This window comes from Pipistrellus kuhlii, unplaced genomic scaffold (assembly GCF_014108245.1).
Source record: "Pipistrellus kuhlii isolate mPipKuh1 unplaced genomic scaffold, mPipKuh1.p scaffold_m20_p_9, whole genome shotgun sequence".
In the NCBI taxonomy this organism is placed as follows: domain Eukaryota; kingdom Metazoa; phylum Chordata; class Mammalia; order Chiroptera; family Vespertilionidae; genus Pipistrellus; species Pipistrellus kuhlii.
This window is the reverse complement of record NW_023425595.1, coordinates 32,207,941-32,231,683: the sequence shown is the minus strand read 5'-3', so window position 1 is coordinate 32,231,683 and position 23,743 is coordinate 32,207,941. Positions and strand designations below refer to the sequence as shown.

At 51.0% G+C, this 23,743-nt stretch overlaps 1 protein-coding gene across 1 annotated transcript in view; it reads left to right on the top strand.

Moving 5' to 3' along the window:
- Positions 1–23,743, top strand: part of NUMA1 (nuclear mitotic apparatus protein 1) — a 37,402-nt gene that overhangs the window by 12,076 nt on the left and 1,583 nt on the right. Inside the window, 22 exon segments of the mRNA XM_045577777.1 lie at positions 1,086–1,171; positions 4,577–4,656; positions 5,903–5,985; positions 6,551–6,631; positions 8,121–8,208; positions 9,735–9,846; positions 10,337–10,494; positions 10,727–10,844; positions 10,933–11,050; positions 11,369–11,509; positions 12,475–12,597; positions 12,726–16,112; positions 16,585–16,626; positions 18,087–18,155; positions 19,467–19,577; positions 19,667–19,885; positions 20,001–20,152; positions 21,114–21,360; positions 22,246–22,474; positions 22,988–23,037; positions 23,039–23,176; positions 23,535–23,708. Of these exon segments, the coding sequence (XP_045433733.1) occupies positions 1,086–1,171; positions 4,577–4,656; positions 5,903–5,985; positions 6,551–6,631; positions 8,121–8,208; positions 9,735–9,846; positions 10,337–10,494; positions 10,727–10,844; positions 10,933–11,050; positions 11,369–11,509; positions 12,475–12,597; positions 12,726–16,112; positions 16,585–16,626; positions 18,087–18,155; positions 19,467–19,577; positions 19,667–19,885; positions 20,001–20,152; positions 21,114–21,360; positions 22,246–22,474; positions 22,988–23,037; positions 23,039–23,176; positions 23,535–23,708 (6,006 nt within the window).

The window sequence follows — 23,743 nt, the reverse complement described above, 5'->3', positions numbered from 1 at the left end:
AGTGATGAGAGAGAATCATTGATCAGCTGCCTCCTTCATGCTTTACATTTGGAATCGAAGCCGCAGCCTGGGCATGTGCCCTTGACCAGAATCGAACCCATGACCCTTGATTCTGCAGGCCAGTTCTCTCTCCACCGAGCCAAACCTGCCCTGGCCCTCCTTTTTTCTCTATTACCTTGTTCCCCTGTCATTTCTCCCACTTTCCTCAGCCAAAGTTTTATGTCTGAAAGGAATTTTAAGCATACATTAATAACAAAATTTTATATATGTATAGGAGTGTATAAATATCTACCTAATAAAGAATAACATGCTAATTGACTGTATCTTCATGATACACACCAGCCAATCAGGAATGAGTATGCAGATTGACCCAACAAAGAAGGTGGGTTAATTTGCATATGCAGGCACCTAGTGGTTGGGGGCAGAGCCGGACAAAGGCGTTCGGCACCACCCCAGCCCCTCCATGGGCTGCATGGGAAGGCAGACAAGTGGCTCCGGGTGGAGCAAAGACTGCTGGCAGCCGGGGGAAGGGAGGCCATTCTTGCACAAATCTTTGTGCATCGGGCCCCTAGTTCAATATAAGTTTCAAATCTTTCGAAATTCAGGAGACACAAAGGGCTATAATGAAAAGATTTGAACTACAAAGGGTTATGCCATTTAAGAGATACAAAGGGCTATAATATAAGAAACCTTTCTTTTCCCCTGTCTCCCAGCCAGCACATTCTTCTCTCAAGAGGCAATGGTGGTACCAATTTGTGTATCCTTCCCAAACCATTTTATGCCTAATTGCATTTAAGGTATACTCCTAGAGCTAGAATATCCTAGGAGAACTTAAGCTCTTATTAGTTGAAGCCAAAGGAAGGATTTTGATGGCAGCTCCAGGCAGCTGTCACTGGGTGAGTGGGTGCAGCAGCATTCTTATGCTGAAATTAAAAATCCTAGAATCATCTGTTCCTTCATTCCTATAGTCACACAACTACAGGCACTTGCAATGAGCAGAGAATTGTCAGCATCTGGGGAAGGCATGAACCACAGTGCTCTGGTACTTATGACAGCTTCTCTGGGCTCTTTCCTTTGTCTCACAGGTGAATGGTCTGCATGTGGCTGACCCTGTGGAGGCCTTGCTGCAGCTGCAGGACTGCAGTGTCTTCATCAAGATCATTGGCAGCATGTGAGTGTGCACCACTTCTCTCTCGGGCCTCTCAAGCAAAGCTGTGTGCTGGAGTGGGGACTGCCATTTGCTCCCTTGCCTTGGTGACTTCTGTGACCAGAAAGTGTGGACAGTATTGGGATGGCATAAGGCAGTGTGGGACCCAGAGGCAAGAACACATTGACCTCATCCTGCAGTCACCATGGTTCTCTATGGGGGAAGTTTCACTCTTGTTCTCCCGAAGGCTTCCTCCCTCTTGTGCAGAAGAACCTCCGAGTTTTCCAAGAGCCTGCTCTGGGGCTCCCTGTCTAATCTCAATAGGAGTCTTCAACAGCTCTCTTTTTGTGACTCATCCTTATCTCACAAGCCTTCTTTGCATCCTCTAGGCCGCAGTGTTTCCCAAAGTGTGGTACGCGTACCCCCAGGGATACGGGAAGAGTTTGGTGGGGGTACGGGTTGCACCGGAGTTTGGTGGGGATATGCACTGCACCGTGCTTAGCTGCGCCTAATTTTACGTTCTCATGAATACGAGGGGTACTCAGCGTTACGAAAATTATAGAAGGGGTACACATATATCAGAAGTTTGGGAAACACTGCGTCTAGGGCTAAGAAGAAAGGGGAAGCTCTTGTACTCATGGGAAATAAAAAGCACTTAAAAATCTCATCTCTAACTTGTTAGCAAAGCACAGATACGCAGCCATTAAAGCATTTCTATTGGTGTTCATCTGCCTCCTTTACCTTGCTTTGTGAGGTTAATTAGCATTTGATAAGCTGTTTGTTGTCCTGTAGCCAGGACCTACCTCACTGTTTAACTTCACTAAAAGAGAAGCAGCCAGGTATAATATGCCTCATGTTATGACATACAATAGGGTACAGCCTGCTTTTTTTTTCTTTTTTTTTTTCCTGACTTAAGAATAGATCAAGGAGCTTTAGCTTTTGAAAAGATAAATTTTCCTTGGCCTGATGACAAGAACAGTAGATGTATCCAGTGGTAGCGATGTGTGCCTTTGTTTAGGCTGAGAACTTGGGGAATTTTCATAGGGAGTTCAAAATTCAAGATGCCCACCTTCCAAATTGTTCTGTAACATGTTGCCTGAGTTTTAGATGGGGGTGGGGGTGGGGGGAAGAGATCGTTCTGTAACATGCTGTCAGCACATATACTGAGCACTTGCTATATATTCCTGGCTTTCAACTTGCACAGTTAGAGTGGTCAATTTTAAGTGATGCAGTTGTACCGTGAGTGATGTAGAAACTCTTGAGAATGTCTGGCACTGGAAGGTTCTGAAGCCTTCCCTGCCTTCCGGAAAATTGGTTGAAACCTGGAGATTGATGTTCTGAGGAGCTTGAGACCTTTTAATCATAGAAGATTGTTCAACTTTGAAAATGAAACTGCAGTTAAGACTGAGCCCCGGGAGCTAGGGGCCTGGGCTGTGTGAGAGCTCCCCCTGCTGCCTCCAGTCCTCATTGCTCTCTTTGCACTTGGCTTACCTTCCAGTTAAATAAGCACCGTGACAGCCGCAGATCAAGTGATTGTCCCTTGTTCTGGCCTCTGGGAGGCTTTTGCTACATCAGCCTTCAGCCTAGTGTGTTGAACTTTGCTCTGTCACTTCAGGGCCTTGTTCCCTCTGGTTCTTTCAGTTCTTGGACCTGTTTTTTCTTCTCCTTTCCATCATCCTCTGTCGCTCTTATTCTAGCCAGGTTTCCCAGGTGTCCTGACCTTTGACCTTTACTTAAGCCATTCCTAATTATTGAACTTAGCTTCCCATTTATCTCTGTTGCCTCCATCAATTTTTGTTCCTTTTCCCACAGTGCTTTTTTTTTTAATGCTTACAAAATTTATTTACATTTCATTTATATAGGGATTTATATATAAACCAATATTTACTTACTCTCTGGTATTCTTTTAGACATTTATATCACTAGCTTCTTCCACACATTGAAGCGTCCAAAATAATCAGAATTGTCGGTCTTTAAAATCTCTACTTAAGCCAAAACCGGTTTGGCTCAGTGGATAGAGCGTCGGCCTGCGGACTGAAAGGTCTCGGGTTCAATTCCGGTCAAGGACAGGTACCTTGGTTGTGGGCACATTCCCAGTAGGGGGTGTGCAGGAGACAGCAGATAGATGTTTCTCTCTCATTGATATTTCTAACTCTCTATCCCTCTCTCTTCCTCTCTGTAAAAAATTAATAAAATAATATATATTTTAAAATAGCACGAAAAAGTCTTAAAAAAATAAAATATAATCTCTACTTAATATACTGACACTTTAATCCATTGCCTTTCAAAGCTTTCTCCATGATTATTGAATGTAATACTTAGGGTTAAATTATGAAATGTTTACAGAAATAATTACTCAATAGTACTTTCAAATTGTACTTTTTAAAATACAGCTATGCTGTGTAAATGATATTTCGGTCAAAAACAGACCACATCTATGATAGTGGCATCATAAAATTATAATGGAGCTGAAAAATTCCTATTGCCTAGTGCAGTGATTTTCAATTGTGTGCCACAAGAATTTTGAAAATGTGCAATGCCTGACTACTCGGGGGCACTTCTGACTTCTTTTCTCTTAGATTAGCAAATAAAAAATGACAGCAGCCCACACAACAATAGCCATTGGTGTGAGTGAATCAAAATGATACCTAGTCGTTCTGTCAGGTTGGCAAAAAATATGTTTTTTGGTGTGTTGCAGAATTTACTAATTATTTTATATGTGCCATAAGATGAAAAATTTGAAAATTGCTGGCCTAGTGATATCATAGCCATTGTAATGTCATATGGCGCGGTGCGTTATTTGTGTGTTTGTGGTCATGCTGGTGTAAACAAACCTGTGCTGCCTGTGGTATGAAAGTGTAGCACACACAGATATGTACAGTACATAATACTTGATAGTAAACTGGTTTATGTATTTACTATTATTATTTTAAAGTATACTTATTCTAATTATTAAAACATTTTTTATAAAACACCATGTCTTGTTACACTGTTAGCAGTCTGAACATGCTGTATAGACTTGTAGCCTAGGAGCTATAGGTTAATCATACAGCCTAGGTGTGTAGGAGGCGGTACCATCTACATTTATGTAAGTGCACTCTATGATGTTCGCACACAATGAAATCGCCTAATAACGCTTTTCTCAGAATGTATCCTCGTTGTTAAGTGGTGCATTACTGTATTCACAAATGGGATGTCAGGGTGCTCTTTCCAGAGGGACCTCATGCCTCAAGTCCCCACTTGCCACCCGCCACACAGTTCTGAATAAATGGTGCCTTGGTCCCTTCTCCCGTCTCTAGCATCTGGTTAGGTTTTTTCCCAAATCCAGTGCAGACCAAGCCTGATGAAATGGGAAGGTAGTATGTGATGTAGTAACAAGGAGGGAAGGACTGCTAAGTGATCTGGTCCTAATACTTGCTCTTTTTCTAGCCACAGCACTGAGGAGGGGCAACTAATCGGGCAACAGCCAGTGCCAGAGAGACTGGACTTCGTGTGCAGCTTTCTGCAGAGTAAGTACTTTCTTATCTAGCTGGGAAGGAGCTGCCCACTCAGCTCTTGAGAGTCCAGAGGAACCAGTTAAGAGGTATCTGGAGGAGCAAAGGCCCAGGGCTGTCTACTCTGTGCACAGAGAGGAATACAGCTGGGTCAGCGCCCTGGGTCTGTGATGCTCACACTAGCTCAGTCCCAGAGCTCCAGCTACAGCCAGAGGGTCAGTTTTTAGGACTCCTCGTCTGCAAGGAGATGGAGGTGAGGGAGGCATCTCTGTTACCCTTTTTGCAAGAAAAACATTTTTCTTGGGTAACTTTAAATTAATTGCTTAGGAAATAGTATAGGGGCAGAGGCAGACTTAAGTTGATATTTTGGCCCTTCTACTCACTGCTGTGTGACCTTTCTGGATATAGATTCCCTGTCTATAAAATGGAAATAATAATAATTGCTCTAAGTTTTGGGTAGATTAAATAAGATCACGTGCAAAGTTTCTGGCACAGTGCTCATTATCTGCTTTCTCCACCTCCAGAGAATTAAAGGAAAGGTAAGAATGGATTTAGATAAAGCAAGGTGTTAGTAATTGAGCCCAGACCCTCTGGCAGCATAAGAACCAAATATCCCCAGTCTTCCCCATGTGACTCAGCTGCAGGTTTCCTCTGGGACCTCAGTTGGAAGGAGTGTCTTTTATTGTTGTTTTGTTTTGTTAACCCTCACTTAAAGATACCCTTTCCATTGGTTTTAGAGGGAGTGGAAGGGAAGGAAGTTGGGAGAGAGAGAGAAAAACGTCAATGCAAGAGAAACATTGATTGGCCACCTCCCACACACCCCGACTTGGGCAGATCAAATCTGCAACTCAGGTACATGCGCTCCACTAGGAATTGAACCTGAAACCTTTCAGTGTTTGGGCTGACTCTCTAACTATTGAGCAACACCAGCCAGGGCTGGAGTGACCTGGAATCTTTGGCTCCTCTGTAGGGCTGAGCAGTTGTGTGTGGATGGGTGAATGCAGTGCTATGCCCCAGCGCTGCTGTGAATCCAGCCTGCTTTCTGCAGGAACTATCCCTGTAATCGTTGGACTCACCTAGGATAGAACTCACTTCAGGTGGAAACATGTATGTTGGGGAGAAAGGACAGGAGTAAGGAGCCCTCTGTCTTCTATCCCCACCAGAGACAGAGACCAGAACATCTGCTCCGACTCTGAGATGTTCTGATGATCTCAGGAATCACCTATAGGAAGTTCACCTCTTATCTACATTGTCATTACAGAAAACCGAAAGCATCCATCTTCCCCGGAATGCCTGGTGTCAGTGCAGAAGGTGATGGAGGGGTCAGAGTTGGAACTGGCCAAGGTAGCTATTGAACACCAGATGGGGCAGAAGGGTAGCATCAGAAGGACCTGCAAAGCCTTCTCTTAACCCAGAGGAAATGGTGGGGGCTTTATTTCTGGGGCTTGTGGAGGTTTGAGGTAGGTTTTGATAGCTACCTGGATGAGGCAGGGGCTAATTTAGCCCAAAGATTCTAGGAGACCATGCCATATGACAGAGTTTACTAGACCATTACTGTGGACTTCAGTGGAGACTTGGCAGGAGTCAGGCCTCATCCAGCTGTTGTCATATTTTTCTTTTTAGCTCAGTCTACTTCATTCCTTCTCCTGTCCGGGTGCTGGCCTAGAGGGTTCCATGAGTCCAGGTATTTAGCTGTGCAGGAATCCTGGCACATGGCTTTTTGCACGTAGGCATTGAGTCCTCAAGTGTTACCTGGTGCAGTGTAAGGGCAGTGGCCTGGGCTGCTGAGTTCTAGGAGCTTTGGAAGAGTCTCCAGAATAGCCTGGGCGGTGAGGGAGAGGGGCGGGGAGAGGGGCAGTGAGAAGAGAGAGGGGCTCTGCTCAGTGATTGCCTCCTGTCTGGTTCCTAGATAACCATGTTGCTCCTATACCAGTGCACCATGAGCTCCAAAAGTCCCAGGGACTGGGAACAGTTTGACTATAAGATTCAGGTAAGCCCTTGTGCCTTCACTCTACCTAGCAGACCTAGCCTGCATTTACAGTGTTTCCCAAAGTGTGGTACGCGTACCCCCAGGGGTACGGGAAGGGTTTGGTGGGGGTACGGGTTGCACCGGAGTTTGGTGGGGATATGCACTGCACCGTGCTTAGCTGCGCCTAATTCTACGTTCTCATGAGTACGAGGGGTACTCAGCGTTACGAAAATTATAGAAGGGGTACACATATGTCAAAAGTTTGGGAAACACTGATTTAGAAAGTCTGAAAAATATTGAAAAGCATGAAGAAGGAAGTAACGGTTGCCAATAATTCCATTCCCAGAGATAACTACTACCTTTTTAAAAATATATATTTTTATTGATTTCAGAAAGGAAGGGAGAGAGAGAAGAAACATTGATAATGAGAATCATTGATCGGCTGCCTCCTGCATGCCCCCTACTGGGAATCGAGCTTACAACCCAAGCATGTGCTCTTGACTGGAGTTGAAGCTGGGACCTTTCAGTCCACAGGCCAATGCTCTATCCACTGAGCCAAACCAGCTAGGGCATAACTGCTAACTTTTAAAGGCTATCCTTGAGTAGAAAGGATTAGTTAGAGAGAATGTCTGTCCACCCTGACATTCTAGCTCAGTGTTACCTCCTTTCCCCTTCTCTACATGGCCCCCAAGTGAAGAGGAGTTGGTGCATCTGCTTCATTAGAGAGCGAATTGACCTGGTTTCCAGGAGCTACTTGCCATACAGATTCTGGTGTTGGCCTTGGTTCCTACATGAGCAGCTGCTCTTTTTATTTCCCAGAGCAGAAGCAGCTAGAATCCAGAGTGGATATACTGTAGGTGACTGAGGGGACAGTGTCTAGAGAGTGGTGGCCTTTCACATAACGGTAGAAATGTTGAATCATTCCATTTTGTACTCAGCTCATGGCTCATATTGGGGATGGTGTGGCATGGAAGGAACAGGTGGTTTCTTCCTCCCTTCAACCTTTTCTCTGCTCCAAGCTGGTCATAGAGTTGGTAGGAAGAGATTCTAGAAGAATAAGGAATACAGCAGAGTTAGCCAGGAAAATTAAATTAATTCTGTAACTTTGGAATTCAGACAAAGAAGGGAAGATTTTACCGCTGAGCTGGTGGATAAGCTTTGGCTGAGCCCTGAGGTGTTCTCACCTAGATAAACAAGAACAGTGAGGGTCAGCGGGAAAGAGACCAGAATAGTCATGCTAAAGCTTTCTCAGCACTTTACTTTTCTTCCTGTTCTCTTCTCTGGTCAGAGTGAAGTCAGTTGGAAACTAACCCTGCGTGGATATTTAGGGAGGAGAAGGGAGTGGGAATACGTCTCTAGTGGAATGTTCTCTGCTGGACCATGGGGCTTCCAGCTCTTAGAGGAAGAATGGGCGCCTATAGACTTCTGGGGCTGGCACTGTCAAGTGGTGATCTCCATCCCTTCAGGTGTCCCTAATACTTATCTGTTACTCTTTCTCTTTGTGGCCTAGGCTGAGTTAGCCGCCATCCTGAAATTTGTGCTAGACCATGAAGATGGACTAAACCTGAATGAGGACCTAGAGAACTTCTTGCAAAAAGGTAAATAGAGACCACTTCTGAGGATCACCTCTTCTCTGAACTGGGATCCGGAGTTGTTGAGGAAGGAGGCTGTTTCTGTGTCTACAACAAGACACAGAGTTGGTCCTCAGGAAAAACTGTGTAACGGCGTAGGTTTATTTCTGGGCCCTGTTGCCATCATCCCAGTTCATACAGAACTACTTCTAACTGCTTGGCAGCATTCAAGCAGAACCTTTTTATAAGTGATCTTGTCTATTGTTACGTTCTCCTTGATCACATCACCACCACCACACACACACACTTTTTAATCCTCACCTAAGGATTTAAAAAAATATATTTTTTATTGATTTCAAAGAGGAAGGGAGAGGGAGAGAGATAGCAACATCAATGATGAGAGAGAATCATTAATCGGCTGTGTCCTGCACACCCCCTACTGGGGATCGAGCCTGCAACCTGGGCATGTGCCCTGACTGGGAATCGAACCGTGACGTTCATAGGTCAACGCTCAACCACTGAGCCACTGCAGCCTGGTCTGCCCGAGGATTTTTTCCCATTGACTTTTAACGAGAGCTGAAGGGAGGTAAGGGAGAGAGAGAGAGAAACATTGATGTGAGAGATACACATGTATGGGCTGCTTTCCACATGCGCCCCAATTGGGGCCTGGGATGGAATCTGCAACCCAGGTACGTATCCTTGACCAGGAATGGAATCCGTGACCCATGCTGTACCATTAAGCCACATTGCCAAGGCTTTTTAAAATTTATCTTAACAATCATTACTCCTGGTTTAGAATCTAGGAGCACAGTCTTAAAAGATGTTTTTTTCTCCACATTCAGCTCTTGTTCTAGCTGAGAAAGCAGAGACCTAAACTCAGTAGGTATGATAAGGGATAAGTGCTGGGACAGAGAGGAGCCAGTTTTACCAGATGTCTAGCTGGAAGCACAGTAGAAAGAGTGATAGCTCCACCTTCCTCTGGTGAGGAGGCCATCGGTGTTGATAGGATGTGAGACTTGGGTCTCAGCCATTCTCTTCCAGCTGCTGAATTTGATGTTCCTCATATTCAGGTTCCTCATGAGCCCTTCAGGTGATGTTGGAAATGTGAGAGGAGAGGCTCCGGGCCAAGTTATGGGTTTGCAAGTCAGAGTATGGCTGGCCATTGAAGTTGTGAGCAGAGAAGGAGGCCCCGTCTGAACACTGAGGGCTTAGAAGATGGGTGGAGGAGGAAGGAGCAGATGAGGGGGCTAATAAGAGTGAGTGTTTAGAAATAGGAGAACCATGTGAAAGTGATCATGGAACCAAGGAAAGAGAAGGTTTTGAGAAAGTGTGTGGCGGTGCAAGATTTTAGATTGGAGGAGTTCAGAAAGGAGGCTAGTAGCTGACCCAAGAGGTTGTTGGGGCTGAGAAGACCCTGCTTAGGTTCTGCCCAGTGGCCGCCTTCTGTAGCTTACATATGTGTGCGCTCCCAAGAGGAGTTCTTAAATTGTGAAAAGATACAAATCTGTTCACCCTTTTACTAACCTCTGTGGTTTGTCTGTTCCTTCCCCCAGCTCCTGTCCCTTCTAGCTCCATCTCGGAAGAACTCTCTCCACCCAGCCACCAGGCCCGGAAGGAGGTTCGCTTTCTAGAGCTACAGAAGGTGGCCTCTTCCAGTGGGAACAAGTATGTGCTGAGCCTCTTTACTGGGACAGGGCCTCAGCATTCAGTCCTGAACTCCCTCCCTCCCTCCCAGACTCTAAGCTGCTGAGCACCCTTACGCCATCAGAGGTGCTTGCAAGCATCCGGTCAGGCTGGGATGTCCTCACCTGCTGCAGTACTAACTGGGGAAATTGGTTGGGATCTGTCTTGGGCAGAAGGCCTCTCTCAAAGATTGTTCCCTGTCTATGGAATTCCTTCCTTTGTTGGTTACACTGAAGTCCCTTCTCTCAGTGCAGCTCTGCAGAGGCAAGGAGAATACCTCCCTCCCCGTTTATTTATTGACTTGGAAAAGGAATGATTTCCTTAAGGTCATGTCATAAGAACCTGGGTGTATGAGTCTCCCATTCAGTGCTCACATCCATAGTGCCCTGCTTCCCCATTCCTGCCTGTTGCTGGTCACTTCAAGTCTTATACCTGAAGATGACCATGACATCTGGGCTATCTCTTTCCTTAGCTTCCTCTCAGCTTCTCCAGCCTCCCCCATGGGTGACATCCTGCAAACCCCACAGTTCCAGATGAGACGGCTGAAGAAGCAGCTTGCAGATGAGAGAAATAATAGAGATGAGCTGGAGCTGGAGCTGGCTGAGAACCGCAAGCTCCTCACCGAGAGGGGTGGGTACTGGCGCACAGTGTGTACGAGTGGGCAGCACCTGGGATTTCCTTCCAGGGAGCAATGGGCTTGTCTGAGGTACGGCCCTCTGCTGGCCCTGGGCCTGTCAGGCTGACCTGGAAACTGGTTCTGTCCTTGCCTCCATCTTCCCTTTCCCTTGGGCTGGATGTTTCCTCCTCGTTCTCCCTTCTCCCTTAGTTCTGCACTGACTCTCCCCTCCCCTGGTCTCCTCAGATGCACAGATAGCCATGATGCAGCAGCGCATTGACCGCCTGGCTCTGCTGAACGAGAAGCAGGCGGCCAGTCCACTGGAGCCTAAGGAGATCGAGGAGCTCCGTGGCAAGAATGAGAGGTAGCGTTCTCTCTGCCTCCTTCCGAGCTCCCTGCCCCACCCGTACCCGCGAGGGACACCCTCTTTTCTCACTGCTCCTCCCTTACAGCCTTACCATGCGGCTCCATGAAACTCTGAAGCAGTGCCAGGACCTGAAGACAGAGAAGAGCCAGATGGACCGCAAAATTAACCAGCTCTCTGAGGAGAATGGGGACCTTTCCTTTAAGGTGTGTTATGCCCCCACCTGGAGGCCCCTTGCAGTTGAGTTTTTCTGGATAATTAACCAAGAGGAAGTTGAGAAGAATTTCCTGTTCTTAAATTTCCCGTTTGGTGCCTTTGTCTCTCCAGAGACCTGCATACTTTGCCCCTTTCCTTGTCCCATAATTGGTGGTAGCCCTAAATTTTGATCTGTAGTCCCAAGTTAGGGATGTGATCCAGGTGGACAGAATCATCAGAGGATCAAGTCCTGGAGTTCTTGAGCAAGCAGCAGTGATGGTACCAGTTCTGACTCTGAGTAATGGGGCTTCTGATTTGTCTTATCTCAGCTGCGCGAATTTGCCAGTCACCTACAGCAGCTGCAGGGCGCCCTCAATGACTTGACAGAGGAGCACAGCAAGGCCACTCAGGAGTGGGGGAAGAAGCAGGCCCATCTTGAGAAGGAGTTCAGCACAGCCCTGCAGGATAAGGTAAAACTGTTTCGGGGTATTAGGGCCACGGTCTTGAGCAATGTTCAGAGTTGAATTCTGTTTGACGCGCTCTTCCTTTGGGCCTTTGGGAATTAAGGTGACTTCTGTTCAAGGTTTAATAGTGTGCTGTAATGGAAGAACTGTGGGCTTAGAAGTCCAATACACCTTTGAATCTTGTCTCTGCTATTTACAAGGTGTGGATCTTGGACAAGTTACTTGATCTCCTTCTCTCTAAGCATCCTTTCCTGAAAATGGGAAAAAGAACGAGTAGCTGCCTCATCAATCATTGTAAGATAATAATACATAGAAAGCACTTAACACACTGTGTGGTGCAAAGTAGGCTCTCAGTGAATTAGTTGCTATTATTATTGCTAATTGTTAATTAGGAACTCGGTTCTGCTGTTTATTAACCATGTAGCCCTGGGCCAAGCCATTTAACAAATGAGCTTCAGATTCTTGCTCTGTAAAAGAGGTTTATAACAACTGTCTCTCGGATCTCCTGTGTGGGTTTGAAATTCAGAAAGGCACCCAGTGCCTGGCCTGTTGTCAGTGCTTAGTGAGCAGTGAGGGGAAGTGGGGGTACAGGAGTGGGTGGTGCTGTGGCTGCTGCTGCTATTGATGCCCAGAGGGGCAGGGTATGTTTTTCAGCTGGATGGGTATTTGGATAATCTGGAAGTTAAGTCTTCCTTGAGGAAAGGTATACAGGGAAGAAATTTGAAGTAAACTGGCCTTGGAGAAGAAAAAGTTGGGTCACCTCACTTAATTTAGCCCTCTAGCTAGGGCTAAAAGGCAGATCTCTCATGGTCCCAGATCCATGATTTCTGAGGGTTTTTCCCTAGGTGAGGGCAAAGGAGATCTTGGTAACAAGGTGATAGGGCCTTATGTTTGGTTGATGTTCACAAGGGCTTGGGGGGCCATCCAGGGCCTCTTCCACTTCTGTTCATGCGGAGCTCTTTTACTCCCAGAAATGCCTTGAAGAGAAGAATGAGATCCTTCAGGGAAAACTTTCACAGCTGGAAGAACATTTGGCCCGGCTACAGGAGAACCCACCCCAGGAGAAGGGTGAGGTGCTGGGTGACGTCTTGCAGGTAGGAATGCATCTTTGCAACTGTAAGACCTGAACGTTGTGTGCTGGGGTTGGTGTGGGCCATGTTTAGCACATTAAAGGGCCCTGGTGACAGGAATCATGCTCATCCCAATTTATCTTTCTCACCAGCTGGAAACCCTGAAGCAAGAGGCAGCCACTCTTGCTGCAGACAACTCCCAGCTCCAAACCAGGGTGGAAGTTCTGGAGACCGAGCGGGGCCAGCAGGAAGCCAAGCTGCTTGCTGAGCGGGGCCACTTTGAAGAAGAAAAGCAGCAGCTGGCTGGCCTGATTGCTGAGCTGCAGAGCTCTCTATCCAACACCAGACAGGCCAAGGAGGAACTGGAGAAGGCCTCCCAGGCTCAGGGGGCCCAGTTGTCTGCCCAGGTGGCCACACTGACCTCCGAGCTCACAACCCTCAATGCTACTCTCCAGCAGCAGAATCAAGAACTGGCTGGCTTGAAGCAGCAGGCCCAAAAGGATCAGGCCCAGCTAAACCAGACCCTTCAGAAGCAAGAGCAGGTCTCCCAGGACCTCCGCCACCAGGTGGAGCAGCTGAACACCAGCCTGAAACAGAAGGAGCAGCAGTTGGAGGAGGCCACCAAGGAGCTGGAGGCCACCAGGCGAGACCACTCCCAGCAGCTGGCCACTGCTGCTGAGGAGCGGGAGGCCTCCTTAAAGGAGAAGGATTCAGCCCTCCAGCAAGTAGAGGCACTGGAGAAGGAGAAGGCTGCCAAACTAGAGGTGCTCCAGCAGCAACTTCAGGCTGCTAATGAAGCCCGGGACAGTGCCCAGACCTCAGTGACACAGGCCCAGCGGGAGAAAGCAGAGCTGAGCCAAAAGGTGGAGGAACTCCATGCCTGTATCGAGGCAGCCCGCCAGGAGCAGTGTGAGACCCAGGCCCAGGTGACAGAACTAAAGGCCCAGCTGAGGTCTGAGCAGCAAAAAGCAACTGAAAAAGAAAGGGTAGCCCAGGAGAAGAACCAGCTCCAGGAGCAGGTCCGGGCCCTTGAGGAGTCTTTGAGGATTGCCAAGGGCGGCCTCGAAGAGGAGAAGCGCAGGGCTGCAGGTGCCCTGGAAGAGCAGCAGTGTTGTATCGCCAAGCTGGAGGCAGAGACCCAGAGCCTGGTGGAGCAACATAAGCAGGAACGGAAGGAGCTCGAAGAAGAGAAGGCTGGACGCAAGGAGCTGGAGGCTCGATTACAGCAGCTTGGGGAGGCCAATCAGGCTGTGACGGAAGCCCTGCGGCAGGAGCTGGCAGAGGCCATAGCCTCCCAGCGCGAGGCTGAGAGTGAATGTGAACAGCTTGCCAAGGAGGTGGCCACATGGCGTGAGCGGTATGAGGCTAGCCAAAAAGAGGAGGCCCAGTATGGTGCCATGTTCCAGGAACAGCTGGTGACCCTGAAGGAGGAATGTGAAAAGTCCCGCCAGGAGCTGCGAGAGGCAAAGGAAAAGATGGCAGGGATAGAGGCGCACAGCGAGCTCCAGATAGGCCGGCAGCAGAGTGAGCTAGCCCAGCTCCATGCCAGCCTGGCCAGAGCCCACCAGCAGGTCCAGGAGAAGGAGATCCGGGCCCAGAAACTTGCAGATGACCTCTCCACTCTGCAGGAGAAGATGGCTGCCACCAGCAAGGAGGTGGCCCGCCTGGAGGCCTTAGTGCGCAAGGCAGGTGAGCACAAGGAAACAACTTCCTCTGAGCAAATCAAGGAGCCCCCAAGGGCAGGAGACAGAGAATCAGAGTGGCGGGAAGACCAGCAGGGGCATAGGTTCTGCAGTACCCAGGCTGCACTGCAGGCTATGGAGCGTGAGGCCGAGCAAATGGGCAGTGAGCTGGAGAAGCTGCGGGCGGCGCTCATGGAGAGCCAGGGACAACAGGAGGAGGAGCGTGGGGAGCAGGAGCGGGAGTTGGCCCGGCTAGCCCAGGAGCGGGGCCGAGCCCAAGCCGATCTTGTCCTGGAGAAGGCCGCCAAGGCAGAGCTTGAGATGCGGTTGCAGAATGCCCTCAATGAGCAGCGTGTGGAGTTTGCTACCTTGCAGGAAGCACTGGCCCATGCCCTGAAGGAAAAGGAAGGGAAGGACCAGGAGCTGGCCAAGCTTCGTGGGCAAGAGGCAGCCCAGAGAACAGAACTGGGGGAGCTTCAGCAAACTGTAGAGCAACTGAAGAAACAGCTGGCCAAGATGGAGGGGGAGCACCAGCAGTCTCTAGGGACAGCCAGTGGAGAGGACACTTGTGGGTCTGAGGCTCCTGGAAAGACCAAGCGAAGAGGCCCTGGCCCGGAGGCTCTGCAGGCAGAGGCGAGCAAGCTGGGGCAGCAGTGCCGTGAGCGTCAGGAGAAGGCCTCCAGCCTGGAGCGGAGCCTGGAGTCTGAGCGCGCCTCCCACACGGAGCGGGCCGCCACGCTGGAGACTTTGCGGGGACAGTTAGGGGAGAAGGCCCAGGAGTTGGGGCGCACTCAGGACACCTTAGCCTCAGCACAGAGGGAGCTGGCCACCCTTCGCACCAAGGTCCAAGACCACTGCAAGGCAGAGGAGGAGTGGAAGGCCCAGGTGGCCCGGGGCCAGCAGGAGGCTGAGAGAAAAAACAGTCTCATCAGCAGCTTGGAGGAGGAGGTGTCTATCTTGAACCGCCAGGTCCTGGAGAAGGAGGGTGAGAGCAAGGAGTTGAAGCGGCTTGTTGTAGCCGAGTCAGAGAAGAGCCAGAAGCTGGAAGAGAGGCTGCGCCTGCTTCAGGTAGAGACAGCCAGCAACAGTGCCAGAGCCGCGGAACGCAGCTCTGCTCTGCGGGATGAGGTCCAAACTCTCCGGGAGGAGGCAGAGAAACAACGGGTGGCCTCAGAGAGCCTTCGGCAGGAGCTGGCCTCACAAGCAGAGCGAGCAGAGGAGCTGGGCCAAGAACTAAAGACATGGCAGGAGAAATTCTTCCAGAAGGAGCAAGCCCTCTCTGCCCTGCAGCTAGAGCACACCAGCACACAGGCCCTGGTGAGTGAGCTGCTGCCCGCCAAGCACCTGTGCCAGCAGCTGCAGGCTGAGCAGGCAGCTGCTGAGAAACGCCATCGTGAAGAGCTGGAGCAAAGCAAGCAGGCAGCTGGTGGGCTGCGGGCAGAGCTGATGCGAGCCCAGCGGGAGCTTGGGGAACTGATGCCCCTGCGACAGAAGGTGGCAGAGCAAGAGCGAGCAGCCCAGCAGCTGCGGGCAGAGAAGGCCAACTATGCAGAGCAGCTGAGCATGCTGAAGGAGGCTCATGGCCTGCTAGCAGAGGAGAATCGGGGGCTGGGAGAGAAGGCCAGTCTCGGCCGGCAGTTTCTGGAAGTGGAGCTGGACCAGGCCCGGGAGAAATATGACAAAGAGTTGGCAGCTGTGCGTGCTGATGCTGAGGCCCATCTGGCTGAGATGCAGCGGGAAGTACAGAGCACTGCCCGGGAGCTGGAGGTGATGACTTCCAAGTATGAGGGTGCCAAGGTCAAGGTTCTGGAGGAGAGACAGCGGTTCCAGGAAGAGAGACAGAAACTCACTGCCCAGGTAAGGCACCAAGCTCAACTCCTCCTAAGACTGGGCCTGAGAGACAGATGACATTGTTCCCTCTGCGTTCCAGGGCCTCAGGCTTCCACGTTATTGCAGTGTCTTATCTCCCTCCCTCACTGGGTGTCAGAGGAGGAGATGTAGCCGGCAGAGTTCAAATCTGTTGTCCCCTATTGTCCCAAAGGAAATGTCAGTAGCCTCCCCTTCCCTGAAGACTCTCCCCGGAGAGTCGAACAGTGAAGGCCAGCGCTCATTCTGGAGGCACATTATGAGGTGTACCTGCTGTGGGGGCCCCAGAACCACAGGGGACTAGAATGAGGCAACTGGCACTGTACAATTACCAAAAGTCTGGTCCCGTGGGGGAGAGGGATTCTAAGAGTTTCAGTGAGGTCAGCCTGACAACAGGAACAGTGCCTCTTTGACCCCCATCCCCCATCTCACTCTGTCTCTATTGCTCCTCCCCCATGCACAGGTGGAACAGCTAGAGGTATTTCAGAGAGAGCAAACTAAGCAGGTAACGCCTGGGGTCCTTGCTAAATGCTGGCTGCTTAAGCGGTGACCAGTCTCGGTGCATGACCCCGGCTGCAGCTTGCCTCCGCCAGCTCCCGTTGTGAACTGTTTGTGAAGGGGGCAGGGTCAAGCCATGGAATCCAGGCCCAGGCTGCCCAGGAGTGTTGGGCCCTCTCTCAGGCCTCATCCCACCCGTCCCAGGTCGGACTCCCCACCTTCTGCCCTTTCTGCCATTTGCCTGTCAGGGACGAGGGGTAGGGCAGGCTTCGTCTTTCCCGTATCTAAACCAATCGCAGACAGTTCTTGTGATTCCTAAACCTTCAGGTCCTACTCCAAGTTTGGGTCCTCAATGAGGAGGACTAGCAGAATGACCAAGGCCTTGTTTAACTCCGTTCCCTTCTTTCCCACAGAAGTCATAAAGGTGATAAGCAAAGCATCCCAACAGAGCAGGAGGGTTGTGAGCTCAGGATGTCTGCCGATGGGTGATGACCCTTTGGGCCTTAACCCCAGGCGTGAAAATAGAGATGTCCGGGAGCAGCAAGGCCAAGGTTGAGAGGTGCAGGAGGGGCCTCTGCTAGTGGAGTTGTGTAGTCTAGCTGCCTCGCTCACTCTCTCAAGGATTTCTCTGTGCTGCCCAGATGTCAAGGCTATTGAGCCGGTTTTTAGTGGGAGCACCCTTTCTCTGCCAGCCCTTCTACCCAGTCACCTCAGGCCTGCCGAGGAATCAGGCTTTCCTTTCTTCCCATCACCTTCTTCAAGGAGCCCAAGACGACAAACTGAATACAAACAGTTAGCAATGGAGCCCTCGCCTCTCGCTTTTGCTGCTCATGCTTGAGCTTCTGGAATGCCTGGAGGAGCCGGAGTGCTTGTGGCTGTGATGCTCCCCTTCATCCCTCCCTCCCCTTGCTCTTCCTCTCCATGGGAATTGGGTGGGCGTGGACATGTGCTGCCCTGCTCTGTCTCCTGCAGTCTGATCCCCACACTAACCACACTGCTGGCACCAGCCCTAACAGCCTGTGGGGATTGGTAAGAGGACTCATCATCTGTGGGCTTTTGCTTTGGTAGTTTCTGGGAAGGTATTGAATGAGTATGTCTGCTCGTTACATGCTAGGTTCCCTATTCCTGTCTCCAGCCCAGGACAGTTGGGGCTGGAAATGGCAGCAATAGGGTGGTGGTGAGGCGTTAGCTCCCCAGAGTAGATCTCTCCCTGCAGGCCTCTGTCCCTGCAGACCGGGGGTGGAGGTGAGTGTGGGCAGGTGGCTCTGGCAGCACCTGCGTGTTGGGTTACCTCACTCAGGTCCTGCCCAGCCAGCCTGAGCCGCAGGCTAGAGAAAGTAGCCAAGTTATTTATTTATTTATTTTCTTAAAATTGGGGACTGGTCTGGGAAAACCCCAAAAGTTGCCTGGACATCCAGGGTAAGGCCTCCTGAGTCTTCCCGTCACCTCTTCCCTTCCCTATCCCAGGTGGAAGAACTGAGTAAGAAGCTAGCTGACCACGACCAAGCCAGCAGAGTGCAGCAGCAGAAGCTGAAGGTGGGACAGATGGGAGTGGGAAGGTGCTCTCAGCCCTCAGGCTGTGTTGGTTGTGGAGGCAAGGAGGGCACCATGGGCACCTGGCAGCCTTAGAGCTGCCTGTGGTTGGAGAACTTCCTGCGTGTGCCTTCTGGGATCTCTGAAGGGAAGATGTTTGCATTACAGTAGCAATAACCATATGTGGTTACTTAAATTTAAAGTGGTTATAATTAAAATTTTAGTTCCTTAGTCACACTAGCCACAGTTTCCCTGCTCAGCAATTAACTGCACATGGCTTATGTCTACCATGTTGGACAGGGCAGAAGATGGCCAGAAAGTCCTATTGAATAGTGCTGGCCTAGAGTTAATCACATGTAATATTATAATGGAATTTAATATTCTTAATATTTTCAACATTGTCACCGTTGGTTTAACATGTGCTTTTTTATGCAGTCTGGGTGTCATAGCTTTTAGGAGTAAAGGAATGGGGTCCGTGGCCCTGGGACTCGCTGAGCCCTGGTGGGCTACAGGAATTGGTGGGAGCTGAGAGCTTCATTTCCCCAGCTCATTTCCACATGTTCCGCACCATGTCATGATGATGATAAACATGCTTGTTATACTTCTTTTGGGAGCCTTCCTGGTGCTAGATGTAAAAGAGGTAAAGCCAGAGGATCCTGTCCAGGGTCTGTTATAAACTAAGCACTTGCTGGCCTTGCTGGTGGACAGAGAATCAGACACATTCCCTGTCCCCAAGGAGTCTGGCCTGGAGAGGAGGCCGTGCAAGCCTCATAAACACCCACACAGGCATTGGAGTCAGATCATACGCTGCTATTGAGCCACTGTGATCCTGGCCAATTGCCTTAAGTCTCTGTGCTCAAGTTCTTCAACTCTGAAATGGAGATATAGTTACTTCCCAGAGTCACTGCGGAGAATTGAGTTCACATGTCCTGAGAGCTCCCATCTCAAGTGCCTAGTCCCGTGCTCTGCACCTCGGCGAGAGGCTCAGTTCCTTCCTCCTCGGGGAGACTGTGTGCTCACGGAGAGCACACAAGACAGCTTGTGCTTGAATTCAGTGATGGCAGGGCTGTCAGAGCTCTGCCAGAATTGGCATTAAGCAGAATGGGAAAGATCCTATGGACTGTGGACCTTGCAGAGGTGTGTGGTGGTTCAGTATGCTGGAGTTGGTGGGGATAAAGATTTTCCCACTTCCTGAAAGAACATGTAGGAGTCTGAAAACACCCAAGGGTCCAAGAGGCTAGGGCAAGTCAGCAGATTTAGATGGAGTAGCCAGACCACCCCCCTGATCAGCCTTCCACATCATATGCATCCCAGGCCCAGGGAGGGGAAAGCCAGCAAGAAGCCCAGCGCCTCCAGGCCCAGCTGAAGGAGCTGCAGGCCCAGCTGAGCCAGAAGGAGCAGGCAGCTGAACACTACAAGTTGCAGGTGAGGAGTCCAGCCCTGGCCCACTGTGCCCTCCCTCCTGCCATCCCCCACTCTCCACCCCGAGCCCTACCTACCCATCTGCCACACAGATGGAGAAAGCCAAGACTCATTATGATGCCAAGAAGCAGCAGAACCAAGAACTGCAGGAGCAGCTGCGGGGCCTGGAGCAGCTGCAGAAGGAAAACAAGGAACTGAGAGCCGAAGCTGAGCGGCTGGGACAAGAACTACAGCAGGCTGGGCTGAAGACTAAGGAGACCGAACAGACCTGCCGCCACCTTACCGCCCAGGTGCGCAGCCTGGAGGCACAGGTAAGCATCTGGCTGGACAGACTCCCTTACTCATCATAATGGGCCCTGTGCCTTCCCCTCCTAAGCCACCCTTGCCTTAGGCTTCTCTTCACTCTCCTGGCCCTCTGCTTCCCAGGTTGCCCATGCCGACCAGCAGCTTCGAGACCTGGGCAAGTTTCAGGTGGCCACTGACGCCTTAAAGAGCCGGGAGCCCCAGGCTAAGGCTCAGCTGGACTTGAGTATTGACAGCCTGGATCTGAGCTGCGAGGGAACCCCGCTCACTACCAGGTCAGAAGGCACCCTTCATCCCTCAGTCTGTTGTCCATTGAGAGACTATTGCCTGTATCCTGGGCTTGTCCCTTTGCCCTTTGGAAGCTTATTCTTAGAAGAATAAAAAGGCTATGTGGAGGTTGTCACTCCTGTTCTGAGTCTTCAAAGAGCCATAGGTATGTGTGCCTTCGGCTGGACTCCCCATTGATGGAGGCTGGCGCTTTGAGGGGCCTGAGAAGGGTTTGAAATGGAGTACATGATCAGATTTTCATCTTAGCTTATCCTTATAGCCAATGTAGAAGCTGAGACTGAAAGCATTTGTTGTTATTTAACAAGACTTGGTCACTGTTATAGACACTTGAAAAATAGTAATTCATTTAACAGATGAAATTGGAGCATAGATGGGCAGTCACTCGCTCAAGGTCCCACAGTGACAGAGCTGGGCAGCCTGGCTGGAGTCCTTGTTTGTCACTGCTTTGGTTCCTCTCGGATGCCGATGTCAGATCAGGGGAGGGTGTGAGGGCAGAGTGGGGTGCAGTTAGGAGACTTGCTGGTTTGGTTTATTAGGAGAGGGAAGCAGTAGGATTGTGTCCATGTTCATGACTGGGCAGTTTGGGTGAAGGCTGCTCCCATTTGCTGAAATAGAAGATACAGGAGGAGGAGCACACAGATGGGCTTAGTTTGGGACACCCTCTCTGGGGAGCAGTGGGGGTGTCCGGAGATGTCTGGGGCAGTGGGTGTATGGGTCTGGAGAACAGGGTCTGGGAGTTGCCAGTATTGAGTCAGAGGGCCATGGGAGTGGACTGAAGGGAAGGCCCAGGCCAAGGATGCTCCTTGGGACCTCTGAAAATTCAGCAAATGGGGTGCTTGACCTGGTCTGTTTATAATAAATGCAAGAATTTGCCACTTTGTAGCAAAGAGACAGACAAAATGCTTCCTAGGCCAAGGAATGGCATCTCATCAGGTTTCTTTCCTATAGCAAGCTGCCTCGTACCCAGCCAGATGGCACCAGCATCCCGGGGGAGCCAGCTTCACCCATCTCCCAGCGCCTGCCCCCCAAGGTAGAATCCCTGGAAAGTCTCTACTTTACCCCCATCCCGGCTCGGGGTCAGCCACCCCTGGAGAGAAGCCTGGACTCCCTGGGGGACATCTTCCCGGACTCCGGCCGGAAGACCCGCTCTGCTCGTCGACGGACTACACAGATCATCAACATCACCATGACCAAGGTCAGGCTCGGGGGCGTGGGGCTGCAGGACATTAATGCTCATGCCTTCTTAAGGGCATCTTTCCAGTGGGTCCTCAAAATAGCCGCAGGGCTGACCAGCCCGTATCTTACAGAAGGAAAAGCTGAAATTCTGAGAAGGACCTGTTTTGTAGAAAAGGGCAGGACTGTAAGTAGATGCCTGTCTGCTGACTGTAAGGCTGGTGTCGTCTCCATGTGCAGCACTGACCCTGTACAGGCTGAAGGGAGAGAATATGGAGAAGTTGCAGCCGAACCTGTGCTTCCCAGCACATCCCCGGGGGAGCCGAGATGTGTTGTGGCCGCCAGGGGGCTGCCTGCCAGCCTGAGGGCTCTGGCCCGTTTCCACATCCCAAGGTTAGGGAGGCGGGGGTGCGTTTGGGGCAGCAGGGACACCTCTGGGTACAGGGTGGCCTCTGCTACCAAGATCTGGAAAAGCTCTAAAAGATGGTCAGACCCTGCAAGCGTGGGCCAGGGACGCAGAGGCCGTGGGATGATCATGACCAGCTCAGGAGTCATGAGAGCTCTGGTTCTCCCACTTCCTAGCTGTTTGACGTTTGGGCCAGTTACTTCATTTCTTTGTACTTCACTTCTGAAGTAGTCCAATATACTCTGCCTTCCTCCCTCAAAGCAGTGAGACTTAGTGGGGGAAATGGGTAGAAAAGAGTCGATAACCTCAGCACCTTGTGTGGATTCTGGCAGCAAGCTCCATTTCTTGCAGACGTCCAGGTAAGAACTCTTGCAAAGCAGTATGGGAACACACAGCCGTGTAGCAGGGTCTGAGGGGCTTTAGGAGGGGAACAGTGGAGGCTCCTTTATAGAATGCCAGGTGCCCACTCAACCCACTACAACAGATCGTCCTTTCTTCCAGAAGTCAGATGTGGAAGATCCAGACAGCGCCAACTCCTCCTTCTATAGCACGCAGTCTGCCCCTGTTTCCCAGGCCGGCCCAAGAGCCACCTCCTCCACCCAATCTCTAGCCCGCCTGAGCTCTCCCGATGATGGCAACTCTGCTCTGCTCAGCCTGCCTGGATACCGGCCCACTACTCGCAGCTCTGCTCGCCGCTCCCAGGCTGGGGTGTCCAGTGGGGCCCCTCCAGGTAGGGACTGTTCCCTAACCCAACCCAAATATTAGACTGGAAGCAGATCCTGGCACAGGGAAATAACAAGCATTTAAAAACCCACGGCTAGCTTCCTGGCTGCCTTGTCTGTCCAAGGGAGAATCAGAAATGCTCACATAACGGGCCTGGGATTCCCAGCATGACAGTGAAGCTCAGAAGCTATAGGGAGTGCTTTTCAGGCGGTGAGAGTCTGCCAAAGGGCCAAGCTGGCAAGTTTTACCCTCAGATTCTACTGGGAGGTTCTTGTCCTTTGGAGATCCCCTGGGTATAAATTCCCGGCCCTCGAGGCTTTTCTCTCGGTGTCATGGCCCGTGTGACCTCTCCAGGGAGAATGCAGTGAGGCAGCTCCTGCATCTGCAGCTCTGAGCAGAGCAGGACTCTAGGATACTGGGCTTGAAGTCCACGGGGGAGGTGGACAGGATGGTGGCAGCAAAGGCTGGCGAGATACCAGGGCCAGTGGGCAACCTGCTGCCTCCACCTTCACTCTTCCAGCCCCACTTGCTCAAATATCCCTGCCCTCCCCCCCCCCCCCCCCCCCCTTTAGGAAGGAACAGCTTCTACATGGGCACTTGTCAGGATGAGCCCGAGCAGCTGGATGACTGGAACCGCATTGCAGAGCTGCAGCAGCGCAACCGCGTTTGCCCCCCGCACCTGAAGACCTGCTACCCCCTGGAGTCCAGGGTGAGCCCTGGGGTCACCTGCCTGGGACTTGCCTGCACTGGCCCGCCCCTTCCTCTCAGCATCCCACCTCAGTGCCACTTGCTGACTCATCTCAAGTAATAGTGCCCTTGGTCTCTGGCCTCCTGAGGAGGGAGACTAGATACTTCTAGAAGAATAGCTGTAAGGGAGGGAGTCAGGGGTGAAGTTCCTGTGGGTGGGCAGGAGATAGAGGTTTGCCTGGGACTCCTCTTCTGTGGCCATTGTGCCAGGGAAGACAACAGGCCTCTTGCGACATGAAGCCTTCAGCTGTCCCATGTGCCAGGCCAGTGAAGAGAATCCGGGCCAGCCTGGGTCCACTGACCACTTCCCCCTCACACAGCCTTCCCTGAGCCTGGCCACCATCACAGACGAAGAGATGAAAACGGGTGACCCCCAGGAGACCCTGCGCCGAGCCAGCATGCAGCCGACCCAGATAGCCGAGGGCACGGGCATCACCACCCGGCAGCGCAAACGTGTCTCCACGGAGCCCCACCAGGGCCCTGGCACTCCTGAGGTAGGAGACGTTAGCTCACAGCCTGCCAGGTCAGC